The 27879-nt window shown below is 49.3% G+C and overlaps 1 protein-coding gene across 2 annotated transcripts; it reads left to right on the forward strand.

The window, feature by feature from the left end:
- Window positions 1–6731: 6731 nt before the first annotated feature.
- FBXO31 (F-box protein 31) lies at window positions 6732–26446 on the forward strand. 2 transcript variants are annotated; one of them, XM_084533207.1, is made up of 10 exons: window positions 6733–7123; window positions 13587–13658; window positions 15420–15506; window positions 19385–19461; window positions 20766–20933; window positions 21621–21695; window positions 22945–23054; window positions 23817–23970; window positions 24537–24904; window positions 26076–26446. In XM_084533207.1, the coding sequence occupies exons 1-10, from the start codon at window positions 6748–6750 to the stop codon at window positions 26296–26298; spliced, it is 1710 nt and encodes a 569-aa protein (XP_084389333.1). In that variant the 5' UTR covers window positions 6733–6747; the 3' UTR covers window positions 26299–26446. The 2 variants fall into 2 exon arrangements, with proteins under 2 accessions (XP_084389334.1, XP_084389333.1); XM_084533208.1 differs by lacking the exon at window positions 15420–15506 and having other exon boundaries at window positions 6732–7123.
- The last annotated feature ends 1433 nt before the right edge of the window (window positions 26447–27879 follow it).

Consider the following 27879-nt stretch of genomic DNA (forward strand, 5'->3'; position numbering starts at 1 on the left):
AATCCGCTTTCAAGCCTGCAGCCCAGTCACATGCTATTTGTCAGGAATTGATTAGATCGCAAACAATTTTAGTTGCAAGCCAAGTTTACTAGTGTTCATCCTGCAGACACCGCGTCTTGATTAAAAATGCCCAACTGTTTCCTCCTTTAGCAGCTTTCTGACACAAGCTGTTGGCTGTAGACTTTCAGCTGCCTTTCCTTCCCCTTCTCTCACATATGTTCGAGGCACTGTGTTTTGAAATATAGGAGTGATTTTGCAGCAATAGTACTACACAGTCGCACTGTACAATCCAACTTGTGCTGCTGAAGGTACAGAGAGCTGCAGCCGGCAGCATCCTTACCGAAACACGAGTACAGGGAGAAAAATTGGTTTCCAACCAGCATAGAGATGCTCAGGGTTTCTACCTTTGTTGGAGTGGAACAATACACTGGAGTGACAGTGATGTTGTGCTCACACTCTGGAATGAGGGTTTGTTACCTAATTTTATGATTCAGGGTCAAACATTTCCTGTGCCTAGCTAATTATAGGATGAGGCCATGAAAGAAATGACTAACTAAGGGAAAAGAAAACAGCCCGAAGGTGTGTGAATGCTCACATCAGTGTCCAGAGACAGCAGGTGAGACATAATGGATGACTGTCAGAAATCTGATACATCCAAAACAATCCCAAATTTCTGTTTCGGAAGAAGTTTATTCTTTCTTAATTAAATTGCTGCCTTTTAAAAACTTATTCTTTGGCAAGGACACCCCACCATGCTCTCAGAACTGATACATCTCAGGGACTGCTGCACTCTGTGACTGCAGACAGGTGGATGAGCACTGAAGAAACCACTCAGTGTTTTTGCTGAGGTGTCCAGGTGAGTCCCGGAGGCAGGCTGAACAATACCGAGTGCTATGTGTCACGCGGTTTTCATCCATGCTACCAACTGTTAGTAGGGCTGCAGCTCAGACTGAAAGCATCCATATGGTGCTTAGGAAGAGCCACAATCAGAGTATCTGCTGACAGGCTGGGCTATCACATGTTCAGCTCATGAATAATCTGCAGAGACTGTGAGAAGGGAAACTTAGATCCACACTGCGACTTGCTTGACCTTTCCTTCTTCATCGCAGCCGTAGCCTATGTCTGCATGTCGACAGCACAGACAGCTGGCGAGTCTGGATTTGAGAAAAGTGTTAGGCGCAGTTGGAACGACAGCATGGACATAGCTCTTGGGACAGGCTCTGCCTAAGCACAATTCGACAATGAGAAAATGTTGCTTTTGAGCTGCAGTTGCTCCAAATTTGGTGACTACACTGGAGCAGAGCCCTTTAAAAATCTAGCCAACGGAGCATTTTTATTATTGTCTTAGTACACTTTACAAAGCATTTAGTCTGACGGCGAGGAGATGTAGCTGCAAGAAGACATTATATAGTCTTCAAATATGCAAAAGGTTGCTGCAAAGCAGGAGGGAATTAGCTGTTCTCTGCATGCAGTGAGTCTAGGACAAGAAATAATGAGCTTATGTCTTGGGAAAGGCGATATGAGTTAGGCACTGGGTAAGGGTAAGAATAGTTGAGCACCAGAACAAATTGCCTAGGAAAGCAAAGAAATAGTCAGACATTAAAAAAAAATAGATTAGTAAGACATCTATTTTGAACAGCTTAGGGAGAATTGATCTCATCTTTGGGAGAGGGCTGGAGTAAATGATCTCTTACGCTACCTGTCAGCCCTATTTTCTCATGAAGCAAGAGATGTGATTTGCCCAGACTTACAAAGCAGGTCAAAATGCAAGCTGGGTTTGGATTCTAGCTCTGATCCTCCTGTTTGCATCCTATCCAGCAGGCTATACTGAATTTTCAGGCTGAAATACAAAAAGTCAGGCTTTTCCAACTGTTAAATATTCAAGATTTTTTTTTTCTTTTTCTGTTATTAAAAAAGCCGTATGAATGGTGGCTCTCTCTTTGAACCCGAGCTGATATTTACAGTGTTTCCCTGGGGAAAAAATCCCACTTACCCCTAGATCCAGAGAGAACTGAGTTTCCATATCAGCTGCTTCCCAACAAAATGAATGTATTTCACAATCAGAATTACAAAACATCCCCTCATTTCTCTGGTAAAACAGTACTGAAAAGGCTTTTTATAGTGTGTAGACGAAGCTATTCCTCTGCAGTGCTACACCCTTTCTGGAAGAAAGCACTTTAGTGTCTAGGGTTGTTAGCTCAGCAGCTGTCAGTAGTATTAAATTCACCAGACATATGGAGAAAGACCACATAAAATAAAGGGAAGGACACTGTGCTGAGAGGAACTTGCATTCTCACCTGAATCAAAATGCCTTCCCTCAGGTACTTTCACATTAATTGTGTTTGTTGGTCTAGCTCAGCTAAAGATCAGCGTGAGACTTTTTTTAATACAATATGCAACTGTTACCCAGCTACTAAGGGAGATTTTCAGACAGAATTGGATCAAATTGTTCGCAGTGACTTAAAATAACTCCTCTCAATCTTAAATTTGTCTTATGACGGTGACTATTTTCCATTAAGACAATCCTAACCTTCAAGTTTCTCTGTGAAAGTTACCCCCAGAGTTAGAAGAATTCTAGCAAGAAGGGATGAGAAAGCCCTCAGAGGCAAAATCTCTCTCTTTTCTGGGGCTATAAAAGTGTAATATGAGAGAAGTGAAACTAAATAAACCACTCACAGACCATTTTCCTGTGTGGTTTTTCTCTGAGGTTTAACAACAGATGTGCCTATTCCTCAGTGGGAACACTGACGCTGTCTCTTTCTTCTAGCTGGGCATCTATTTCACAAGGCTTTTGGAGTATAGCCCTTTTGAGATCATTAGCCAGATGCTTTTTTCGATGGTAAACCCAAAGTAATACACGGGCACATGCAGTGCCATCACAAAAACATCATTTTCTTAGAATCTTGGGCAAAAAACTCATTGCACTCTCCATACAAGAGGTATTGCCCAAGACCTATGTACCGTAACCCTCATATCAGTTACTGCTACTGTTGTTCCAGCAAACATTTCTTGGCTTCATGATCTAGTTGTCAATGGGAGCTATTGGTTTCAGAAGGAAACACAGTAAAACAGTTGGTGTAAGCAAAAATAATCTGTGTTTATGGACTACCTTTCGCTCAAAAAGATCCATAACCTCTTGGCAAGCAGTAAGGACAGTGCTAGGGCAGGAGGAACAGCAGGGAAATTGTAGAATGATACAGCACGCCACAAAATCTTCCACTGATTTTTAGCATGCCTAGGATTAAAGGATGTCCACGCATTTTCAGTTAACTGAGTGGTACACAGCCTGTGGCCTCAGTAAACATCCTCCTTATTTACATCGTGAGGAACCGAGGCATGCAGGGATTCAGAGGGCTGCCTACGATTGCACAACCATTGCTCAGCAGCCGACCCAGTAATAGCACCTCGAACACCTGACTGCCTGTCCTGTGATCTGTCCCGGACCCGATAATGCTTCTGAGAACTGAGCTGCCAGAGGTGTTGGGCACAATGAAACTCTCCAGGCTGGCCCGTGGCCAAAGCAGAAGGAACAACAACTGCTTCTTGTAAAAGTGCCGTAAAGTTTTCGGTGTCCCCAAGCACTCAAGACCCCAGCTGGGCATTAGATGAATACTTCGTTAGGAGGATGGCTGAGGAAAGACCATACCCTCTTTCATAAACAGAGGGCACTGAGCTCAGCTTAAAAGAAGGAGGATGCAAAACACTCCCTGAGTCATCGGCAGCAACATTTTCTGGATTTTCCCTGAAGAGACCTGTCTGTCCACTCTTTTGTCCTGCAAAATCTGGTGAAATCAAAGCTCAGTAAAGAAGCAGGTGGGGAATTCTGAAATCAGGGCGAGAAGAGCTATTTTCCAGCTTAAAATAGCAAGGAAATAATTTCTGGGAATGTATACATCACCAAAAAATATAGATATTTGTTCTTTCCATGGAAATATTCCCTCTTCCAGGTGTCCTGCCTCCAGGTACGTATTACAAAGCAGTAATCCCACTGCAGGTTTGTGCCACATAAACATTCTGCGAGTACTGCGTGTGGCAAATGGGGTTTGTTCATCTGGCTCAGCTTGCTCCTCTGTCTTGCCACAGTTTGCTGTCCCTCTTGCCAAATGGAAAATAAATAATTCTCTGCTAGTTGTTCGGGGTATAATTGACTGGATACGCCATCAACTGGCACATCCCTGCTCAGACTGGGAAGGCATAAACACTTCAGGATTACAGAAAATGAGGACACCGACTCTGGGACCAATCCAAAGCCCTTTAGAGTGAGTGTGAAGACTTTAATTGACTGTAGGGAGAGCTGCATCAGCTCCTTAATTGCTGAAGAGAAATGGAACAATGAATTTTCCCTCTCAGCGCATCCTTTTTTGAGAGCCCTGTGGTAATGGCTGAAAGCTGCCTGCCTGAAAGAGCAGTGCTGGAGAGCTCCGGGCTCTTCCCCTGGTCGTGTTTACAAAGAAGGGTGCTCAGACGTTTGGTAGCGCCACGCAGGATGTGAGACGATGATAATGCACCTTTCCTGTGCTCCCTGCTGTCACAAATAAAGCTGATAGATTGAGGTAACAGAGGAGAAAGTGCCAATTTTGTAGTCTGATGGCAGGGCGGTAAATGCTGAGGTTTTAAGCCTCTGCTGGGCTTTGCTCCCTGCAGGCCACATCAGTGCCTCACAGAGCTGGGCTCTGCCTTTCAGCACAGCTTTTTCCTCTCCTTCCTCCTCATCTGGAGGAAACGGGCATGGGGCAGTGGAGTGCTGTAGGAATTGGTGTGGATTTTGGTGAGTTGCCCTGCTTTCTGCTGCGTTGGGCTGGAAAGGGGTCAGTGGGCCAGTGGGAAACGGATCAGAGGGCTGGAGGGGGCTCAGCATCCGTGGAGCCAGGGCTGTGGAATAAGGTTATATGGGCCAGGTAGGTGAGGGGAAGGGAGGGAAGGTAATTAGGCACAGAAGGAACATTCAAAGGAAAAGAAGAAAGCCCGGATAAAAATAGAAAACCCAGAAATGGAAAAAAGCAGGGAGGAAAGATGCATGTGCCGTAGACTGCTGAGTTTCTGCTTGAGGCAATGTCATCAAGGACGTCTTTCGTTTCATGCACGTGTGCATCCTCGCCATCGGTCCTTTTGCTGTCCTCTCCAGGAATCCATCAGTTCCTGAACAAACAGACACGACAGGGCCTGTGAGAGCCGTGTCGGGAAGCTGGAGTAGCAGGCTGAATGCAGTGTAACATGGGGGGAAATTCATGTGATTCTATACAGGTGGAAAACAGCTACAGACAGATTCCCAAGCCGTTGATTGTTTTGGGTGACTCATTGCTCATGTGCCTCGTTTTAGGCCCTCGGAGCAGCTTTTCTTAATTTAAGCAGAATTTGGGCACTCAGCTTGCCCGTCACCGCAGACCCAGAGGATGAACCAAGCTATGCAAATGACGGCCTCATCCTGCACGTGAGCTAACGAGGGGGGCAGGAACTTGGCTCAGGCTGCATGAAACTGTGTGCTTCCTCATCTTGTGGTTACAGCAATTTTGTTCCTGGTGTAGCCTTGAAGCCTGGACTCGTCATCTATCACCTGATGGCTCTGGAAACACCAGATGGATCTTGGAAATCGGGATGTGGTGCTGGGGACAACAAGGCTTGTCCACGAGACCCCTGGCAAACCCCTCAAAAATGTTCAGGGCACCCGAGGATCTCTTCTTGGGGGGTCTCCCATCCGAAATTCCTCCTCCTCCTCCTCCTGGCAGTTGCTCACTCTGACCAGCCTCCCGGCAGTGACTCCTGCGGGTGAGGCTTGGAGGTTTTCGGCATCGGTTAAATGTCTGCTTTCCCATCTTTGTCCGATTTCTGTATTTGTAGGCGGATCGCTGTGGTGACTGCAGCTGAGGCAGCCGTCAGGGGCCTCTCCTGCCGAGCACTTCAGCGAGCACAGAGTTATTTCACCACAGAAATCCCAGGTGAACAGCCACTCTTCAGAGCAGAGAGGCGAACGAGGTTGGCGTTAATTTTTGCAATTACATGAGAACACCTTAATTTCCTTGCAAGCGTGGTGCTCACAGCGCATCCCCAGGGAGCCCCCAAACACTTCAGGAACACAACATCAAGGCCACATGGAAACATTGTGAAAATAAAACCCCTAACAAGGTTTATCTCGTGGAACAGCACGAGAAAACATTTACAAGAAGGGCCCGGCCTTCCCGTCAGAGGGGCTGCCAGCGAGGGCAGCGCCTCACAGCGGCGGGACGGGGCGGGCGGCGCCGCCATAAGGGCGGCGGGCGGGGAAGGTACATCGAGGAGCCTCGTTAGCGCAGTAGGTAGCGCGTCAGTCTCATAATCTGAAGGTCGTGAGTTCGATCCTCACACGGGGCAAGAGGGAGTCCTCCTTTTCTACCCCCATTTCAGCAAACAGAACCGAAAATGTGCTTTTCGATTTATTTTCGTCACATTTTATTTCTTAATATTTTGTAACTTTTAATATTTTTATTATTAACGTTGTTATCATTTATATTTTTTATATTTTTAACCCGTTTCTCCCGCTCCCCCACCCGCCAGAGGGCGGCCGACTCCCCCCCCTCACCCCCTCCCCCGCCCCCCACCTCCCTGAGGCGATAACGGCCGCCGCGCGCCCGTTACCGCCGGGGGGGCGTGGCCACACCCGGCGAGCCCCTCTCCGATTGGCGGATCCGCGCCGAGTGGGCGTTGCCCTTTGTCCGCCCCGCCCCTTCCGGCGCTTCCGCCCCGGGGCTCAGTGCGGCGGCGGCGGCCGCCATGGCGGTGTGCGCCCGGCTGTGCGGCGTGGGCCCGGCGCGGGGCTGCCGCCGGCGGGGGGCGGCGAGGGAGCAACGGCGGGGAGGGGACGGCGACAGCGAGCCCGACACCGACACGGAGCCCGAGGAGGCCTCCGGGGTAGCGGTGGCTGCGGAGGACGACGAGGAGACGGAGCGCATCGAGGGCTCGAGGCCTTCGGCGGGCCCCGCTGAGGCGGGCCGGGCCCCGCTGTCGCTGCTGGAGCTGCCCCCGGAGCTGCTGGTGCAGATTTTCGGTTCGCTGCCCGGTACCGACTTGCCCAGCCTGGCTCGGGTCTGCACCACCTTCCGCCGCATCCTCCGCACCGACACCATCTGGCGGCGGCGCTGCCGTGAAGGTACCGCCCTGGGGAGGGGGCTACGGGGGCTGGGGGGGCTCGGTTTCGGGGGTAGGGGGTGGGGGAGCACGGTTTAAGGGGGTTGAGGGGGGGTAGAAGGATGTGGGGGGGTTGGGGAGTTCGGTTTGGGGGCTTTGGGGGGGGCTAAGGGGGGCTGGGGGAGCCTGGTTTGGGGTGGGGAGTTGGGGGAGGGATGAGGGGTACGGGGAGGTGGTTGGGGGGTTGTGGGGTGAGAATGGGGGTGTGGGGATAGAGATTGGGGTTTGGGTTTTGGGGTGCAGCCCCCGAGGAGCAGGAGGCTCCCGAGAAGGTTGGGGGGGGTGAACCCCAGGGGTGCATGGGGTGTGAGGGGCTGGGCAGCAAAATGGGAGGGCCCTGGGATGGCAGTGGAGAGATCCAGGCCCTGGGAGATGTTGCTTTCAACCCTACACAAATCCTGCAGATGGGGGAATTTTGGGTTAAAGGGATAGGGAAGGAGCAGTCTCTGCAGTCGGGCTGCGCTGGGAAGAAGGGAGGCACCAGGCATGCAGCCGGGAGTCTGAGGAGTGGGGGCTGCGTAAAGGGGATGTGAGGAGCCCCCTGTGTCTGCAGGAGGTGGGCAGGCTGGGTAGGGCTGCTCATCCTGCCCTGGCTCGGGATGTGCTGTGCTGGCATCCCAGGGGCTCCTGGTCCGCATGTGCGTATCCTGGGGAGCATCTTGGAAGGGCGCTGTGCTGCATTAACACAGAAATTAGGGGATGTGTTGTGTCTTGGTGTGTCCTGCTACCGTTAGGCTGCGGTTCTTACTCTTTACTCCTCACCTTTACCTCCCGTCAGCATGACTCTGTCCCATTCTTTAATCCAGCGGCTGTTAATCCCACCTCCAGGTCCTGTCCTGCTGCGCTCATCCATCTCTCTTCGTAGCCTGGTCCTGCCAGGTGCATCTGCTGCCAGCTCCTGGAGTCACACACATTTCCTTGTCATTTCCTTTCTGTTTTTAACACCAGGAAGGGCATGAGGATGAAGGATGTAGGTATGGCAGGATGGCTGTCTGCTGTAGGCAGCGGGATGTGCTCAAGTGCATTAAACCTTGCAGGGATGAGTTCTTGCTTTATCAGCACTATCCAGGAACCCCTGGGCAGTACAAAGGCTCTGCCTAGAAAATGTGCACCAAAGCGTTCTTATTTCTTCGCTCAGCATGGGGTGATCCCAATAACTTAGCGTTTTGTGGAGGCAGGCTAATAAAACAGCATCATTCTCTCCTTGTACTCCTCTGCTGATGCAGGTTTGTGCACTTCATGAAGGGTTTGCAAAACTTCACCAGTTCTCAGTGCTTTGCACAGTCCTGCACATGTGTAAGTAATTACCATCGTGGCAGTACTGTGTCTTTGGATGTGTGCATTTGTAAGTATAAAATTGGTCACCATTTCAGGGACCTATTTTGTAGTTAATTCCTGTGCTTGTGTTTCAGTGGTACTGCTGCATACACTCAGCTAATTTGTGTTCAAATGTGTGCGACTACCTGGTGAGATCAGTTACCTGGGTACATATCTGTACATATCTGGGTACAGATATGGACTTATTATAAAAATTTAAAATATTATATAAATACCCCTTTAAAATCTAGAAATTCTGACCTGTATTTCCGTATAGCAGTACAGCACTGACTATGTGATAGTCAAACACCAGATGTAATTAATTACCTTTTATAATCTCTTTCAAAACCAAGGCACTTCCTACCTAAGGACAGTTCTTAATCACATCCCTGTTTCTCTCTGAGTTTAGCATGACGTGTCTCATTGTGAAGCTGCAGGTCCTAGAAACAGAGCGAGAGCACAAGTGCCAGCCACTTCGTACCCTTGTCTCGGGTAGGAGCAGCGCTGGGTGCGAGGGAAGGCCTGGCTGTTGCCCAAATCTGCTGGGGCACTCAATCCACTGAGAGTTGGTGTCCTCCTCTTGTGCTGTCTCAGTTTTAGAATACTCCTGCAACCGTGTTGTGGCTGCTGCAAACACCCAGAGGGCTTGTCTGGAAAGGGAAGGAGTGGCTTGTGCTGCTGATTGTAAACCAGGAGAGCGCTGGGACTAACCAGGAGCAGTTGTGTAACACTGGCGTGGCTGTGTTGGGACTGTTGTCCTTTTATCATTGCAACTGCTTGGGGTAAACAATGTCTCTGAATTGCTTCTTTGGCAGGAAGAGAATTGCAGCGGCTTTCATGCATCCTATAAATAGGAGGCTGCTGATCTCTGCAGTGGGAGCAGAGTTAAAGCACGCTTCACCCGTGCTCGTGGCCTGACCTACCTTGATTAACATCTGAGAGTTGATATTAATCGGTAACCACACCTGGAAACAGCCCAGCTGTTCACAGTAACCAGATCCAGAACTTGCCTGAAAAGGCTTTGGACTGTCACAACCATCTCCATTAACTTCTGAACATGCTGACAAGCGTCAGCCAAAGGTGTTAGAGACGCTAGCCTTCAGCAAGCCTTATAGACAGAGGTTCCTGGGCAGGAGCATGGGAAATCTGGTTTGTATCCTCAAAGAGGGGGTTGCTGGATGGAGTTTAGCTCTTACAAGACTCTGGAGAATCCATGCAGGAGCGTAGCATGCAACTGCTCCCACAACAGAAACTCTCTTTCTTGTGGCCTTAGTAAATAAGAAAGTGGCTTTTATGAGTCACAAGGCTTTAAACTCCCTTCGTGTGAGGTTAACGCATTGCGTGGTGTTTCCTTGGTGAACCGTGGTAGGCTTTTCTTCCTCTTTTAACACGTTCTTTGTCAAGGAGCTGTCTAAAAGCCAGAGGTTTGCTGTTTCTCACTGCTGTGGCAGTGCACAGCAGTTATCCTGCAAAGGGTCTCAGGTCTGTTGCGAAGTTGTAGATCTGAAGCTCCCCATCTCTTTCCTTCCCAGTTTCCACAGATGCTGTTGTTTGTTGCAGACCATGACTCCTTTTGGTCAGCTCCTTGTTCGCAGTTGCAGAGCGTGTCAGTGGTAACTACAAGCCTTCCCCTGGGGGAAGTGTTTGGGAAAGCATCCCGTGTATTTTAATCCGATAGTTCAGCCTTTGGAAACAAGAAGCCGGTTCCAAATTCGTCCCCCCCGGTATTTCAGGGATGCTGTCCTGGGAATCTCCTGTTTTCATGGTGGCTAAAATAATCCTGGAAGTTTCTGTGCCTTCTGTAAGCGTGCATTTATCCGGGGCTAATTAGAGTACTTGATTAGTCAGGGCACAGTTGAAACGTAGCAGTCCTAAGTGTGTCAAGCCCTTGCAGACATCCTCATTTCCTCTGAGTTACAGATGTCCACGTGCAGTGCTCGGGGCAGCTTTCTGGCATTGCCATGCTGAGAAGACACAAAGGAAAAGCAGTGGTTTGATCTTTGGTGTGAGTGCAGGCTTTCTTCCCTACACTGGTTGACAGTGGTTTGTTTTTTTTTATATAAAAAAGAACATGTTTTTGGCATCCAGGGAGAGAGAACTACTTGTCCAACAGCTGCTCTCAGAAAAACTGTGTATTTATTTATTTTTTAAGATAGTGAAAACGCTCCCTGTGTCCAGAAGATTGTATCAGCTCGTTACACGTGGGGGCTACCTTTCCACGTCCTTTAAATTCCAGCACACGTGGCTGTGGAAGCAGCACCCTGTCACCATGTTTGGCAGGTCTTCCAGGAGCTCGTTGCAAACCTCGTAAAGCAGACTTTGCAGCTGGGCAAGCAAGGACTTTAAAACCAATTTCCAGCCCCGTTTTTTGAAGCAGGATTAAGCGGGCAGTTTCTAACCGTATAAAATCCGTGTGTGAATTTCTGTGGCTGTTAACTCCTTAAAATACTCAGTGAGCTGCAGCACCGAGGTGTTTCTGTAACAGAAATTCCTCTTCAGTGCAGTTAAGCATTAGGAAGCACGAGTCCTTTGTGGCTTTCTGGGAAAAGGCTTTCTTCTTTATAAAGAAAACCTCACCAGTTCTATTTTTCTGTAACTCTCGAAGCTCTACCTACCAGTAATTCCACATCCCTCTTGTCCTCTGGATTAAAAAGAAAGGGCCAGCTTTCTTGCTGAAGACCTTCAGAGTTTTTGTAGGCTCTGGGAGCCAAGAGATTTATTTTTCTCATCAAGCAGCTATCATGATGTTAACAGCTCATGAGTCAGAAGCACTGAGCTGCTGCACTTAGCCAGAGTTAAGCCATCAGTCTGGGGTTTCGGCTGCTTGCAGTTGGGTTTGCTGAGCAAAACAGTAAGGCAAGCCTTGGGTTTAATGTCAAATAGTGTGGAACGATATCGATGTTTGTCTTTTTTTCCTTGAAGGGAGCTTGAACAGAACACCCAATCGTTCCAGGAAGGATTTCAGCTGCAGAACTTAGCAAATGCACCTTTATCGGGGTTCTTGCTTTCAGAAAATTTCCCTGCAGGTTGTCAAGGGCATGAGGCTGGGGCAGAGCTCTCCCATCAGCCCCGTTCCCCCTGCAGCCAGTTGTTTGGAGGTGCCTGCTGGAAGTCAGTCTGTCCTCGAGCTGCGCTGGGACTGCAGCTGAAGTGATTTACAGCTCTAATTGGGAAAATGCTGCGAGGAGTCAGGACCTTCTAGAGGAAGGCAGAATGTCACTGTGCTGGTACTGCTGTCGGCAACGTGGAGAAGTGCCATTTGGGCAGGATCCTCTGCGTGTCTCCTCCCTTTCTGATGCAGTATGAATACCTTCAGTGACGCTGACTTGAAGCTAGCTGCAAGGCCTGCTGCAGAAGGCACGCATCTCGCGGCTGCTGTGGCCAGGTGAACGTTTGTTTACATGGAAATTGCTGGCTGTGTACAAACAGCAGGCTGTAACCCCGCTGCTGCTGTCACCTTAGAAGATCTCCGACTTTCTGATCAGCTGAGGAAACATACTGTTCCCTCCATCCCTTTGATGTAATTCCCAGACACATGCCTGCTTGTGTCCAGAGGCAGGCTGGCGGCTGAGAGCCTCGCAAAGCCCTGCAGGAAGGGCAGACAGGATGACTGCAGGCTGGGTCTGAATTTCCAGCCTCCAGCAGAGCTCTGCTTTCCCAGATCTGCAGAAGGGCCGTGCAGGGTCAGCTGGCAGTAGCCCAGCACTAAATAGCTTGTTTGTGCTGGGCTGGATGTGCCTTCCTGCAGGCTCGGCTGTCTGCTTGCTGCCTAATTGTGCCTCCTCAGCCCACCTTGGGTTTGGTGCACGTAGAGCTCCCTCTGTGGCAGTCAGCAGGACTTTCGCAGTGGCCTTGTGCATCTTTTAATAAAGGGCAGTGCTTTTGTGCCTTCTGCCTGCTCTTCTATCGAGCTTGCTGCTTCCCCAAAGCAATGTCACGCAGGACGCGCGTTCCCCGGAGGCAGCCTGACAGGGAGCTTCGTGGGTGCTTTATCATCGTGTCCCACAAGCGGGGTATTTATAGACTGAATGAGGCTGAATTCATTCAGGGAAACTTCTGCTGTGCTCATCTGTGAAGATGAAGTCCCAGTTTGCAGCAGGTTAGCGGTGTTTGGCAGCCCTGCTGGGTGGTTGTTGATTCAGGGCGGCTCAGCTGAGGATAAGCTCGGTGTTTAATGGTTTGATGAGGGTCTTTGCAGCCCTGCTCTCGTATCAAATGTCTGACAGGTGTTTGGTATTGCTGGGGGAAGCTGCTGTTTGATCTGGGGGGTGGATGTCTTTGATGTCAAGGAGGATAGCTCGCCGTACAGAGAGCTAATGGGGTTGCTGCAGCAGCCTGCTTTTTGTTGCTGATGATTTTTTGGGATCTCCCTCCTCTCATTTCCTCCCTCTGGTCTTCTAACGATTTCTTGCACTGAGTGCTTGCTTTTTTTTCTTTCCTTAGAGTTTCTTAGAAGTTCGGTGACTTCCTGAAAACAAAACGAGATGATCTCATTTTCTGCTTCAAAGCTGCCTGTAAGGTCTCTGGATTGCTTTGTTTTGAGGGCGTTCTGTAAGCAATCAAAGCCGTTCGAGCGTACAACAGACCCATCTCAATCTGATCAGCTTTCCAGTGTAACCATATTGTACACGCTGATGCCTGTTTTATGTCTCCGTTTCATTCTTTTTAAAGGCTGTGACCTTTTCCTTAGGATCCTAATAAGCTGTTTTCTCTGTTGGGTTCCTCGGTGGAAGTAAATAATTACTACACACGACCATGATTTGATCTAAATGAGCAGACATTCCAAGCTATAACGAGTACGTCTTCCACACTTCACACCCTTCCCAGACTAGGTGTAAGCTGCTGTAATTTTGTGGTGTTTGTGTGTTCCTTATGGTGTGTTTGTGGCGAGCATTGCTTGCAAAACGTATTAGGCTCCCGATCCCAAACTGCAATGAAATTACATCCAGCTTCCCATTTTCTCTGCAGAAGAGCAACGAGATCCTGGACTCAGGTTGCAGCTTTCAAGAATGTCCTGATAAGATCCCGTTTTTGCTCAAAGAGTAGACGTGGAGGTCCTGGGTAGCAAACACCTTTGTGCCTGAGCTATGTTACCTGTGTCGTTGCAGAATACGGCGTCTGTGAGAACCTGCGGAAGCTGGAGATCACCGGGGTGTCCTGCCGAGATGTGTATGCCAAACGTAAGTGGTAGAGCTGGCGCAGATCCGCGTGTCCTTGCTTAGTACCAACTCTGAAACCACAGACATGTTGGGTATTTAGTAAACTTTGACAGAATAAGCTAGTCAGAATTACCTTCTAATGGCAAGGGCGTCTGTAAAGTTAACATCTTTGGGATTTTATTTAATGCTGAGAAATGGGATATCTACATGTATGTCCCCCATTCCTTTAGTAGGGAAAAGGCATGGAATTTAAGTTCCCTATAGAGCATAATGAAGGTTTCTCAGTCTTTCCAGTTTGTTTTATCCTTTTCAGATCTTGCTAAGGATTAACTGATACTTTTCATAGCTGCAGGCTGCCCATGCCCTAAAGTACCGAAGCCTTGATCTCAGTGGAAGGATGCCATTATGCTAGCAGAGGGAAAGAGCAGTCAGTAAAGGGGTTGAGCGTGACTTTGGGCTGCTCCTGAAGGAAGTGTCTGTGTTTTAGGGATGGCTGTGAGTGGGACCCCAGCTCCTTAGGCCTTCTGCAAGATAAATACACACGGTCCTACAGTGGGGAGCAGGGTCATCAGAGAGGAGAAACTGTCTCCCTGTCCCCAAATCTGGTCCTTTGCAGTCAGAAGCTGAGCTGATGGCTCTGAGAGCTCCCGTGTCAGCACTGTCGGGCTGTGTTATCTTGGTTGCACCACCACGAATTTTGTAAGGATCTGTGGTCCTTGGGATAAAAAGAGAGATTTAACCTGTGGCACTTGAACTGTGGCTTCTGGCTGTTGAGATCAGGTTTTGTTTTATGTAGCAAAAGCAGTAACTGTCCCAAGTTGTATCACGAGAAGTCTCTGTGGGCTTTTCAGAGCCAAAATCCACTTCCACACGTGCTTTATTTGCTGAGCCTTGAAGCAGCGATGACTTCAAGCATTGATCTTCATGCTGGGAAGGAAGAACTTCTAGGTTTTAATCCCATCTGTGTTAGACTCGCTGAGCATCCACAGGCAAAATTACTTCATCGCCTACTGCCCTTCTTTCCCTGTCTGTGCACGTGAAAGGGAGCTGCCTGATCTGTCTGCAAAGAGCTGCACTTGACACGAGGACCACCTCTGCGATAGATTTCATTGCATTTCTGAAGAAGAACCGTGCCCTTATCTGTTCAGCAATCCTAACTAGCTTGGCTGCTAGCTAGGAATGGCCAAGCACTACTCAGGGTGCTTGGCAGCTCTTTCTGGCTTTTGGGGGATGCACTGTCTTGGCTCTCCTGCTCAGGCTCACCATTTTACCTTGCTGCAAACAATTAGTGGTTTCGGAACAGCTTCCTGCTGGTGTGACCCCATTTTCTCTGCTGTCCTGTAAACCTCTCTAATTGCAGAAGAGTTAATTTGGGGCTACTGGCAGAACTCACACAAGCTTTTCTGCCCACTGAGCGTGCTTCTACAGGAAATAGTGTGGGAAATGAGGGACGGAGCTTAAGTGTTAGAGGGCATGATTAATGCAACACCTAGGCTATCATCCATGTAGCTACTTGTCCTGAGATGAGACTGGGGGCCCTGATTTCACTTTTACTTCCCTGGATGCCAGTTGTAAATGTTGTCTGAGGGAACCTTGAACATGCTAAATTGTGTATAAGCAATTCTGTCTGTCTGGGCTTGAGGCTGGGGCTGATGGAGACAAATTGGTGCACCACAGCTGGAAGTAAAGCCAAAAGGGAGTTGGCCCAGCCTGCTCACAAGGTTACGTGCTGGTTACGGTGGAGCCGAGTTCTCTGGTACTTACCCTGCTGTGTCTGTTCAGGTATAAACCCACGGGTGAAGTCGGGGCGTTTTATGAAAATCCTTCCCGACTACGAGCACATGGAGTACAGAGATGTTTACACCTGCCGTACGTACCTCCTGCTGGTTGATGCTTCCTGCACTGAGCACACACGAGATGCTGCATGGAGTGTGACTTTTTGCTTTAAGCAGATTATTTTGGGGTGGATCTTGGGGCTGTACGGAGGGCGTTGTTAGTCAGCTCTTTCTGCTGCTCATCAGTGGAGTGGTCTGACCCTTTGGAGTGAGGAGGGTACACAGTGAGGTCTTCTTTTGAAATGCTTCAGGTTAAAATATTGTCCTGGCCAGTCCCAGAAAGAAGGGTCAGTGAAGAACACTCAGTCAAGGAGCACTTGCTCTGCTCTTTGTGCATTGCCCCTTTCTTAGAAAGCATTCAAATACCCTGGTCAGGACTTCTGAAAGCAAGCCTAAATAAACTCTGGACTGGCAAAAAGCCTCGCCTCGATCCAGATGAGCTGCGTTCAGGCCCACAGCCCTTCCTATACTAATTCCATCCCTGCACAGTGAATCCTTTCAGCCACCACCCCCTCTCTAGGAAACACTGTTGGTATTTCGGAGATTGTGATCTGCATTCTTGATCTCAGTCAAGAAACTACTCTGGGTCAACTGTTCTTTGCCTCCTGATTCCGTGTTTAGGGCAGATTACCCAACCTTTCAGTCTGATGCTCAGTCCTCTGCAGGAGTTGGAGGGAGCAGTGATCAGATTAAACCCCTGGAGGAGGCCTGGAGTGCTTGGTGTTTGGAGGGGGTGTTCAGCTGTCCCCTGTTCCACAGGGGGAGGGTAATTAATAAGTTCTGCAAACTCAGGTAACTAATTCACTGCTGCTTAGGAATGGAGTTTTTCCACACATGCTAACAAGCGGAGTGGATGCTGCTGTTTAGACTTGCCTGTGCCAAGGACAGCTGAGCACGGGCCACACAGATGATCTCCAGCAGCCCACGATGATGGTGTTTTTCCTGCGAGTCACAGCAGATGAGCAGCAGCAGTGCTCAGCAGGAATTTGGAGTTCTGGCAGTCCTGCCCGTCAGCACCAGCCGTGTTCAGGAGCTGGGGGGGGTTGGAGAGGCTCCTCCAAAGCTGCCCCTCGGGATTTGGGCTTCCTTTGTAGGTTGCTACCCGGGTAATTGCTGTGAGCGTGCAGTTTGTGGTGGCCCTGAAATGGCATTTTGTGCTGTTCCCTCAGCTGTGAATCCTTCAGCTGCAGCCCCAAGCTTCTGAAGTCTGACCCTCTTTCCTTTAGGGGCTTGATGTATTACTTGGGGAACAGCCAGTGCGTTTTACGACGTGGTTGCCTGGTTCCCTCTTTCCCCACCTGTGTGTTAAGTCTGCTGCCAGGATTTGGCGTGTGAGTGCTCCCCAGTTTGTGCTCGTGCAGCGTTAGGTCAGCTCAGATCACTTTCCTCGGGGTTTTCTATGAGGGCTGACACTTTGCTCCTTCCACTAGCAGGGCAGTTATTGCTGGCTGGGGGGCTGTAACTGCTTGTCTTGGTATCTTGCTGCATCCCGGGAGCCTGAGTTGCAGTAGGTCAGGTCTTCTCCAGTCAAAGCAAGCCACCTCTGCTTTAAAAGCTGCAGAATTCATTGAAAAACCCTGTTTTTTTAATTTTATTTTATCACCCTCAAACCTGGAGACAGGTAATATAATAAGATCTAATTAAAACAGTAGCATATGAAAGCATCTACTGTGCTCCTGTTTTAATAACCTGTTCCGGGGCTGTAACCTGTCTGTTCATCCCGCTGGTGTTTGTGGTGTGCCAGCTCTGTGCTGCTTGCTTGGACCTGCTCTGCATCTGCTCAGTGTCACTTCCTTGCCCTGTGGCTGACTCTGGTGGCCAGCACAGGCGTCAGACCCTTCCTAAGCAGCCTCCTGTGGCTGGGAGCTTGGGCATTCACTGCTTTTTTTTCCTAAGCCCTTCTTCCCCAGCTGGATTCAAGCTGCTTTTTCATCTGGAGAGCTTGCAGGGCTGTGCGGCAATGTGGATAACGCCCAGGCTGGGTGGGGGTTGCACTGAAGCTTCCCGTGGATGTATTTTTGTTCCATTTGGCAGGACGTGGGCTCAGAAATTTGGATAGGCGAGAGGCTCCTTCAGGACTGAGAAGAATTGGAAGTGCACATAGCAGAGGAAAGCCTTGGAGAAAGACCCAAGCGCTGTTTTCTTTCGAGGAGTGGGGAGGGAAGCAGCTGTCAGATCCATCCATCTCCTGCCACCGAGTGCCAGAGCTGGAGCTCGACGGGTTGTCCCTGCTGTGGATAGAGCTGGAACCCAGAGGCACTACAGCAGGGAAAAAAAACAGCCAGAAAAATGGATTCAGGCTTTTGCTTTTCCATTTGTTCAGGCCTTTAGCTAAGTGCCAGCCCAGTAACTTCTTTCCTCTGGAGGCTGCGCAGCTCTTCCAGCCTCCTCCACAGCCCCAGGCTTGCAGGTGACGGGGCAGCTGGTGAGTTGGGCTGTGCGTGAAGCAGCCACGGTTCCAGACCTGCTGTAGCTCCTGGAGCCGTCTGTTTGCTCAGAGGGAGCAAAAACAGGGCTCACCTTGCCAGGCAAACACTTCCCTGCTCCTGCAGAGCCCGCTGGCAGCAGCTCCCAGGGGGCTTCAGGCATGAGCTGGGGGAGAATGAGATAAATACTCCCTGCTTTGTATAGCTTAGCATCGAGTTTTCTGCCCTAAAAATAAAAAAAGCTGGGTTTTATCAGCTCCACGGACAGGGTGGAGCAAGCAGATTGCGGCGGGTGGAACAGCTTTTACGCATACCAGTTATTAATGTGTAACTGCTGCAGCGAGACCAGGAGACGGGGAATGTGGTTCGCCTGCTCGCCTCCGTGCTGTTTGTGCTGCAGTTGGCTCGCTGAGTGAAACCAGGCCATCGGTCCTAAATTGTTTACTGCACTGGAAAAAGTTTCCTGCGGGCCAGTTGGCAGCAGCTCCGGACAGCCCTCCCTGCTGTCCTAAACCTCGGTGGAAGTTCTCTGCTTCGGTGCAATAAAAACATCCCCACGGTTCTTGCTGTCCTGGGTAGTTAAAGGAACAAAGCTGCACTGAATCTCAGTTCTTCCTGTAAAGTGATGTGAAACAAAACCCACTGCTCAGCCTGTTCTGTAGGTTAAAAGTGGTTGTTGTGGCTTTCTGAGTTGGCCATGAGCAGCGTTGTAAGGTCGGTGTGGTGTCTCCTTGCTGTGTTCTTAGAAATTACATGCACCCTGCTGTCCCCACACAAAATGCCAGGCTGTGCATCATCCTGTATGGAGGCTGCTGGTCGTTTTATGGACAGAATTCATGGCTGTGGTTGTTAGGCATGGAGGCAAGCAGCATCTCCAGGCTTTTGTTAGGGTAGTTCTGTAACAGGCTTTAGATCCTGTTCACTGAAAACTTTCATATTTGACCTTCATTTTTGGCTGCTTTTAAGGACACAACCCTACAGACAGGTTTGTCTCTGCAAGGAGGGGAAATTCTTTCAAAATACTTGAATTTCCCTGTCCCTTGCTGCCTTTGTGTCCTTATTTTCTGTTGTTTTGCAGTCTGAGACATCGAGTACGTTTTTGGTAGCTGGAGGTGGCAGATACTTTTTGTTCTTAGCTCTGGGTATGGCATGTGATTTGCATCAACAGGACCGTGTTGCAAAAGCTTTCTGGTTGTTCCTGCTGAGGTATCAGGTTGTGTCAAGTCCTGGAAACGAAATCCTGCCCCTGCAGCGGGGCAGAGCTTCAGAGAACCTCAAATCCGTGTGAACTTGTGGGAGGCCTCAGCTGAGAAGCTCCTCGCTGCGGCTGGGTGCAACCAGCTTTCACTTCCTTCGTCAGGGCTGCTGGGGGGGTATTTGGGCAGCGTTGTGTGCGGTTTGTGGTAGCCTGCCTTTTTCTTTCTTTTCCCCAAATGCCGATTTCCTTAGCTCGATGTGCTCACGTCAGTGTCTCGCTGTTCCCTAGTGCTGCACCGGTACCGCCACATCTTGGGGTTATGGCAGCCGGACATCGGGCCCTACGGGGGACTGCTGAACGTGGTGGTGAGTACCTCCCTCTGGGGCTTGGGAGTAGAGGACTGGGAGCCTTCTGTGTGCCACTCTCTAGTCCTGTTTGCCATCTGCGTGGTAGCAAGAAGCCTGAACAGCCACCACTCAAGCTCATGACGTGTTCCCAGAGGTTGCTTCTCGGATCCTTTGATCATCACCACCTTTATGCGTTCAGTCCTTTTGTTTTTCAGCTGCACTCCAGACAGCCACAGGAACAAACAAAAACAGGAGGAATGTTTCAGGGCAAGGCTTCATTTGGTCTAATGCTGATATTCCAGAGGCTGGCATGGGAAGCCATTCCTTCTGCTTTGACTACAGCAGAGACTTGAGCCCATCACTTTCACCTACAGCTGAGCATCGTGCAAAGGGTTTTGCTCTTGTGTTCCTGTGGTTTACCTTATTATTTTTTTAACCAGCAGTGCCTAAGCCTAATGCATCAGATAGAGCAATACTGGTGCAAGACCTGTGGAGGCTGCCACTTCTGGTGCTCTTCTCTCTGTATTGTTGAGAGCTGGGCAAGAAGCTTGCCTGAATCCCTTATGCTTTGCACCAGGGCTCAGTAGGTGACAGGTTGAACTGTAACATAACAAGGCCAGTGCAGCTGTGAGGTTTTGCAAGGGTCAGTTCTGTGAGCTGGTGTAAGAGTGGCCAAGTGCACCAATGCTTACATGATTTCATGACCTTATAAAGGCAAGCGTGCCTCTGTGGCACTGCTCTGCTTTTGTCTCACGTCTTGCTCTTTAGAAAACATCTTTTTCTCTGAAATTGTAGGGCTGGAGGGGAAGGATTCTGTTAGGCATGCAGGAAGAGGGCTGGCACTTGTACCTCTCAGCAGAGGGGATTGTTGCTTCCTGTGCTGTCTGTGAGTAACGGAGCCAAATAATTCCTCATCCAAAAAGCACAGATAATCATGAGAAGCAGAACTCCATGTGAGTATCTGCCAGCATGAGCTCTCAAACCAATTAGAGCTTGACTTGCTGTGTGGTCTCTTCAGTGCAGTCTCCCTCTCCGGATCCTGCGCTCCAAGCATCCGTCACAAAGTCCTTTGCGCTAATAAAAGCCTGATCATTTTCCGGTGGTGCAGAAAGCCTCGTAAAGAAACCCTCTCCCTCTTCACCAAGGGTGTGCTGCGAGTGCATATGGTCTGGTTTAATTGCTGGAAAGCAGTTTGGAAATGCAGCAAGCTGTTCTGCAGCTCCTGCCCTGATTGAAGAATAGACCCCAGATTTGTTTGCTGCAAATGTCACAGAACGTGGGCAATGCTGACATGGTGTGACTTGTTTTATGTCCCTCTGCAGGTAGATGGCCTGTTCATCATCGGGTGGATGTACTTGCCACCTCATGACCCTCACGTGGATGATCCGATGAGATTCAAACCTCTCTTCAGGATTCATCTCATGGAGAGGAAATGTGCGACTGTTGAGTGTATGTATGGTCACAAGGGGCCTCACAATGGTCATATCCAGGTGAGCTTTTCTAGGATTTTACACCTCATGTGTCCTAGGGGCAACGTGTGTGCACACACCTTGGATCTAGAAGTAGATTCAATATAAAATACATGTTTTTAAAAGGATGTGGCCTTCCGCACCTTGTTTTATGTGCGGGTTCCAGCTTTATCCTCATCGTGTCTTCCAAGTTGCATGGGCTGCTCCCTGTTCTGAATTTGTCCACTGTCCATTAAGGCTGTTGTACTTTCTGCTGTAAGACTGGAGCTGGGTGGGGGCATTGATAAATGTTCTTGCTGAGATAAAGGATACACAAAGAGGCTTTGTCCAAGCAGGGATGCAGACCTGGTTGGTTTTGCAGCATTAAGATGAGACTGTGGGAAGGCGACTTGGCATCATCCATTCAGTACAGTGAATGCTTTGAAAAGCTTCCTGAGGGGTTGTTTCCTCTTCCTTAAAATAGAAAGCTCAAATAGAGAAGCAACTTGAAACTAAGGAATTTCATTAGAATGCGCTGGGGTTTTATTGCTTTTATTTCTCTATCCTGTAGCTGATGCACTCGATATCACTTAATGGTATCTCTCCTGTGCCAGAGTCAGTAACACCTGTTTTGTAAAGCATGTGCTCTAAGCAGTCTTAGCTACATCATCCCTAGGCATCTCTAATCAGGTCTGTAACCTGCTAAATTCTCCTCCGTGCTAACTACAGATCGTAAAGAAGGATGAGTTCTCCACGAAATGCAACCAGACAGATCACCATCGGATGTCAGGGGGAAGGCAAGAGGTAAGAGTGCTTTGCTAAGAGCCTGGCTTAAGGCTGCTTGTATGCCTCCTCTGTGAAGATAAAGCACTGCTGCCTTATCTGAGCTCTTAGCTAATATTGGGATCTGGGAGATGGTCTTCAGGGTTCCAATTTCTGTTTATCTGAACACATTTGAAATTTGAAAACCCAGGCTCGTAGCCTCAGGCTGATTTACCCTGAGCTTTTTTGTTTGAGTGGAATTGTTTGTGACTTGAATCAAAACGTAAATCTGCCACACTTAAAGAATTGCAGGGTCTTGGGGAGCCCCTTCTGTTTGTGCCAAGGGGCAGTTTAAGGTCACAATCTATGAGATCAGTTCATCGTTACACCTGCAGAATGCCTGGGTGGAGACCCTTGCCTTACCTCAATGCATGGCAGGGTGTCAGGATGGAAACTGTCAGCTAATAAAATCTTCCAGGTAGCAGCATTTTCTGCCAGGAGCCCAGCTAGCTAAACATGACACGTCAGTTCCTCCGAAGATATGCTGTGAGGTGTCTGCCTGCTAGCAGGAAGCAGCTGGGTGGAAGGTTTAGTTCAGTGTTTGCTGGTTCTGTAGCAGATGAGAAATGCGTTAATACTTCCAAAGCGCTGCGTTAAGTATGTGTGGCATTATGGTAATTGGAGGATCTGGCTTTAGAAGATAAAGCAGGTTTGGGATATCACTCGGCAGGCTGCTATCTTAGCGTAAGCTGTTATCATGCTAACTCATGTTAGGGTATTAACTTGTCAGAGCTGGTGCGGAGGTACTTTGGGAGACTTTTTCAAAGGGCCCTTTGGATTTAGATGCATTGTTATTATATCAGCAGGATTTAACCTCCTAAATCTTCAGTGCCTTTCAAAAGCTGCCCCTTTTATGTTCAACGTGCCAGGACAGAGCATGGGAGTGGGCTTCTGGGCACACAAATGGGTTTCTGCAAGGTAGGTCAGGACATAAACAGTAGATCAGCTGCTTCGCAGTAACAGATGATGCTTATGCTTTTATTCTGAAGAGACACACTGGCTCTACCTGAGATTTATTTGAAGGGAAGCATATCTTTATTGTGTAGGGCCTTGCAGATGTAGGGCAGTTACCCTAATGGCTGTGTGTTAAGCATTTATTCCCAAATCAGGCACGATCTGCTGTCAGAGCATGTGCCCTCTCTGTGGCTCACCTCATGAGTTGTGCTGCTGTGGTGAGGTCACGCTGGGGTACTGCCCCTCTTTCAAATCCAACATCTCTGTCTTCCTGCAGGAATTCCGGACGTGGCTACGGGAAGAATGGGGTCGGACTCTGGAAGACATCTTCCACGAACACATGCAGGAGCTCATCTTGATGAAGTTCATCTACACCAGCCAATATGAGTAAGGGCACCAGCTCTTCTTAGGTATTAAGGCTGCTGCGACTATGAGACCACATTAGATCACTTCTTCTGAAAATGGGGTGCTTGCAGTGATCTTTAACAGCCGAAGGAACATCCCTGTGTAGTTTCTGTGTCTGCAGGCTCTGTGCAGACATACGGTGAAGCACAGTCCTCTCTGTTTGTTCAGAGGGATGAGATGTAATGAAAGCAATACTAATAAAGTTCCGAGTTCTTTAAAATAACTATGTGCAGTAAGATGGTTTTGAGCCATCTAACAGTGCTTAATTTGAAGACAGAGAAAATATCTGTGATCCCAAGGGGCTTTTTGCTTATTTTCCTTGTTAGTAAACAGCGTGCTTGGTAGTGCACTAGACAGGAATTGCACAGTCCCTGAGAACTTGTTTTATCTTTGACTGTCACGCCAAACTTCTAATAGCAGCCACCTCACTGTAGCACATATTTAAATATGCTTCACTCCTAGCTTTTCCAGAAATGCCAGGGAGTGGGGAGGTTTGCCGTGACCTTGCTGCAGAAGCATCCTGGTGTGCTAACAAGTGCTGATAGAGGGAAGTGGAGGGTTGGTGTGTTTGCATACATCTGAGTGCAATCTGTGAAGCTCGTTGGCAGTGCTGAAAACACAGATCCCACCTCTGACTCAGTGACGACCCGAAGCTGCCTAGAGGAGCAGACTGCAAACACATTCTTTGTTTCCAGGGGTGCTCCTTTAACCTCCCTGACCTTTTCTTTTTTTCTTTTTCCACAGCAACTGCTTGACGTACCGACGCATCTACCTCCCTCCTAGCAGCCCTGATGACCTTATAAAGCCGGGTCTCTTCAAGGGGACGTACGGGAGCCATGGGCTGGAGATTGTCATGTTGAGCTTTCATGGAAGGAAAGCCAAGGGGACTAAAATCACCGTGAGTACATTTTCCTTTCTCTCAGCTGCTGACTAAAATGTTGTTTTATTGATGCCAGGATCCACAGGAGAGAGGTCTCTGGAAGGTAATCAGGTGTTGCCGCCCCAAAACCTGTTCCTCATGGGGGTTGGTGGCACCAGTGAATCTGAACATGTGCAGCATAGCTAGAATGAGCTCTGCAAAGTTTTTTCGTGCTGCTACCTGGCTCTCTCTCCTTGTTCTGTCCCTACCAGCTGCTTTCTGAGAGCAGCTGGTAGCAGGTCACTGGAGATCACTTGTGCATCTGAGGAGCAGGTATCAAATGTTAGATGCTCTTCACTGAAGCCAGCCAGGCTAGTGAGCTCCTTCCTCTCTATAGAGGGGATTTGTGACAAAATGCAGATGCTGCTTTGACTTTTTCATCCTTGCAAGTACAGCCAGACTTGTAGCATGTGATGTAAAATTCTGTTTCTGGGAGATGCAGACAGTTCAGGGAACAAAGAATGAAGCCTGATGCCTTTTCTTGCCGATGTGACAGTTGTGGAATAGGGTAAGGCTGCAACCATCCTGCTGCTCCCTTTCTCCAGGGAGATCCCAACATCCCAGCTGGCCAGCAGACCGTGGAGATCGACCTGGCACACCCTCTGCAGCTCCCTGACATTGAGAACCTCCGCGATTTCAGTGAGCTCTCCCGCATCGTCCTTGAGGTCCAGGAGCAGGTGCGTCGCGAGGAGCAGGAGGAGGAGCAGCGGCAGGAGGGAGAGGACCGCTCCCAGCAGGCTGCCTCCCAGCCCGCTGCTCAGCCCCAGGGAGGAGGAGAAGGTGCTGAGGGAGAAGAGACTGCAGCTGGGGCCGAGGGGGCAGCCCAGGACAAGGCGCCAGCTTCCCAGCCTTTTGTGCTGCCCATGGGAGTCATATCAAGGAACGAAGACTATCCCCGGACCTGCCGAGTTTGGTAATACATATAATATAGCCTACTTGTGCCAGTTACTTCTTGAAATGGAAAGAGTGACCTTTGAGGCACGTGCTGTATTTGTTTGTGCTTTACCTGCACGCAGATCTCCGAGCCTGTCATGCTCAGGCTTTCCTCCTCCGCTGTCTTATCTCCTATGCTCTTGTTTGATCTTTTCTTATCGTGCTCTCATCTCCAGTCCCGCTTCCTTGGTAGATCTTTATCCTGTTAACTTCTCAAAATAGCTCCTCTCCCGTATTTTGCCTTTTTTGTTTTCCTCCAAGAGCTGCCTGGCTCATCTGTTTGGAGATCTGTTGGAGCTGCTTCCTGTTCCTGCGTGTCATTTGTGTTCCTTGGCTGTGGGAACACGGTGCTCTCTCCCACCCCTCCTTGGCGTCAGCTGCTGGCTCTGGAAGGTGCTGAGCACCGCAAGCAGTTGGTGCAAGTACTCAGAGAGCCTCGATGAGTGAGACCTGGAGTCAGGGAAGCAGCACACTAAATGAAGTGTGGAAAAAGAGCCCAAAAGCTGAGGCTCAGGCAGGTGACCTTCAGCCAAACATCTGTGCTGGTGGAAAAGCCTACCAAGAGCTGGTTAATCCCAGCAGGCCCCTGCTGTCACAACCAAGCTGTGTTTGAATAAAACCCAGCTCCACCTGCTGCTTGCTTGGAGGTTAGACTGACCTTTACTCCTCGCCAGCTCCTGGTAGATTTTTCTTTTTTTAGATTTTCTTTCTCTCCCTTCCCCTGGGTTTGTCACAAGGCTTGCCTCTCTGGTCACCCTCTCCGCATGCGTTTCCTTTTCTGTGAGGATTCTCTGGGCCTAGGTTGAATTTTGAGTCCCAGAAGTGAATCTCAGCTGGAATACTGGGCTGAACTACAGAAAAAATCATCCGTGGGGTGCAGGTGCTGATCAGAAGGCAAAAGCCTCAAGAAGGCACAGATGAATGTACATAGCAATGCAGGGTTTTCTTTTCTTTGTATGGTTCTGCAGTGTTTTTTGTGCTGTGTAATAGAAATGGGTGATTTTATAAACTCCCTGCTCTGTAGCACCCATCAGCACGTTTGTCAATAGCTTCGTCTTAGTTTTTATTAATTTATTTATTACTATTTTTATTAAATATTAGGTATTCATGGCTGTTGTCAACTCTTCTTTGCTGTTCCTCTCTCCCTGCAGCTTTTATGGGACGGGGCTTATTGCTGGCCACGGCTTCACCAGCCCCGAGCGAACCCCGGGTGTTTTTGTTCTCTTCGACGACGATCGCTTTGGATTCATCTGGCTGGAGCTGAAGTCCTTCAGTCTCTACAGCCGGATCAAGGTCTCCTTTCAGAACGCCGAAGCGCCTTCCCGGGAGGCTTTTGATGAAATGCTGAGGAATATTCAGTCGCTGGCTACTTGACGGGTGATGTGTGATGGACAGGGCTAGGGGTTGCGAAGGCTGCTGCACTCCCCAGCCAAGATGGGATGGGGATTCCTCGTTCTCGGTACCTCTGAAAAAAAAAAAAAAAAGCATGCACTTTTAATAAAGCCTTTTTACCCCAAATGTACACATCCCTGTTAAAATATCCGTGACTGCCCTTTTCTCCCTGTCACCCCACACTGCTCCCCGGCAGTCCTTGGTACCCAGTCTGTAACGTAGCTTTGTATAGCTGAAGGGATCCTGCAGAGGAGGACACAGAGCTTTGTTACTGCAAAAAGAATGTGCTGCAACAAAAATAACTCACGGTCAGGGGTGGATCAGAGAACATCTAATCGACTGGATGGACACAAACCCTCTGCTGTGACCATTAGCAGTCTCCCATGAACGAGCCCTCCTTCAGGGAGGGGACTTTTTGAAGCCTTTGCTGTGCTCCTGGCCAATCTGTCCTGCTGGGAGAGCTGCTTTACCCTCCTGACAACCTGCCTGGTCCCCTGCTGCAGGCTGGCTGGCTGCCTAACGAGAAGTTGCATCGGTGGTGACAAAGCACATCCTCCTCTCCAGGAACCTTTCTCTAGGTGCAGCGTCATCAGCAGGGGCTGCTTTAGTGTACCTGCATCCGTGGCTGAGTTATCAGAGCGGGTAGTTTCCTTCTGAGAAATTCCCCCAGCGTGGCAGTGAGGAGGTTGGCAGTGCACGTGGCGTTGCCGTGGCTTTTCTGGAGCTTGGTGGCCGTGCTGTCCCTGCAGCTGGGGGTCTCCCTGAGCACAGAGGAGAGGATTCTTGTTTCTTGGAGGTACACAACTGGAAATGAGTGTAAGCTGCAGGAGCTGATGCACTCAGAACTGGTTTTGTACCTGAAAAGTTCATCTTAGATCTTGTAAAATGGGGCTGAAAACCTAAAGGAGGAAAAGTAAAGTGAAGTGAGCCCAAATGCAGCCTTTTTGACTCCTGCCTGCAGTGGGTAGCAGCAAGTGCCAATGTTACTGGTGCTGACGTGCCCCCAGCTAGGTGTCATTCTCGTGTCAGGTTGCCTTGCACAGTCTGAAGGAAAGATGAGGCGTTTGTATGTTGCTGTGGCTTGTTCTGGTGCTTCTTATGGTCGGTACTGACAGGTTGGTGCTGCTGCTCCGCTCACAAGACCTTTCTGTTCCCTTGCTAGTTGTGCTCGTTTCATCCCCGATGATTGCTCCTTGCACAGAAAGCTCCTGGGCTTAATTTCTTTCCATGATGCCTGTGTTCTCCGTGGCAGATCTGAGCTCTGCTGGGAGCTGTGGGCTGCTGCCGAGGGAGCCACGTTCCCCACAGACCGGCCTTTGCAGCAGCGTGCTGTAGGAAAATCCTGGCTAGTGCTAATCTGCAAGCTGTGAGTTGTGCTTTAAACCATCTCAGTGTGTTCTGTTGTTAATCCTGTGCAGGAAGAGGTGACGGGGTCCTTGTGTGAGAGCAGCTTGGAAGGAAGGTCGTGGGTGCAAGTGAGAGAGAAATCCTTTGGATTTCTTCTCTGGCTGTGGGGGTGAACTACACGTCTCTTCCTAATACCAGCTGCATCAGTTTGTCTAA

The sequence above is a fragment of the Aythya ferina genome, assembly GCF_964211825.1.
Source record: "Aythya ferina genome assembly, chromosome: 12".
NCBI classification, from domain to species: Eukaryota; Metazoa; Chordata; class Aves; order Anseriformes; family Anatidae; genus Aythya; species Aythya ferina.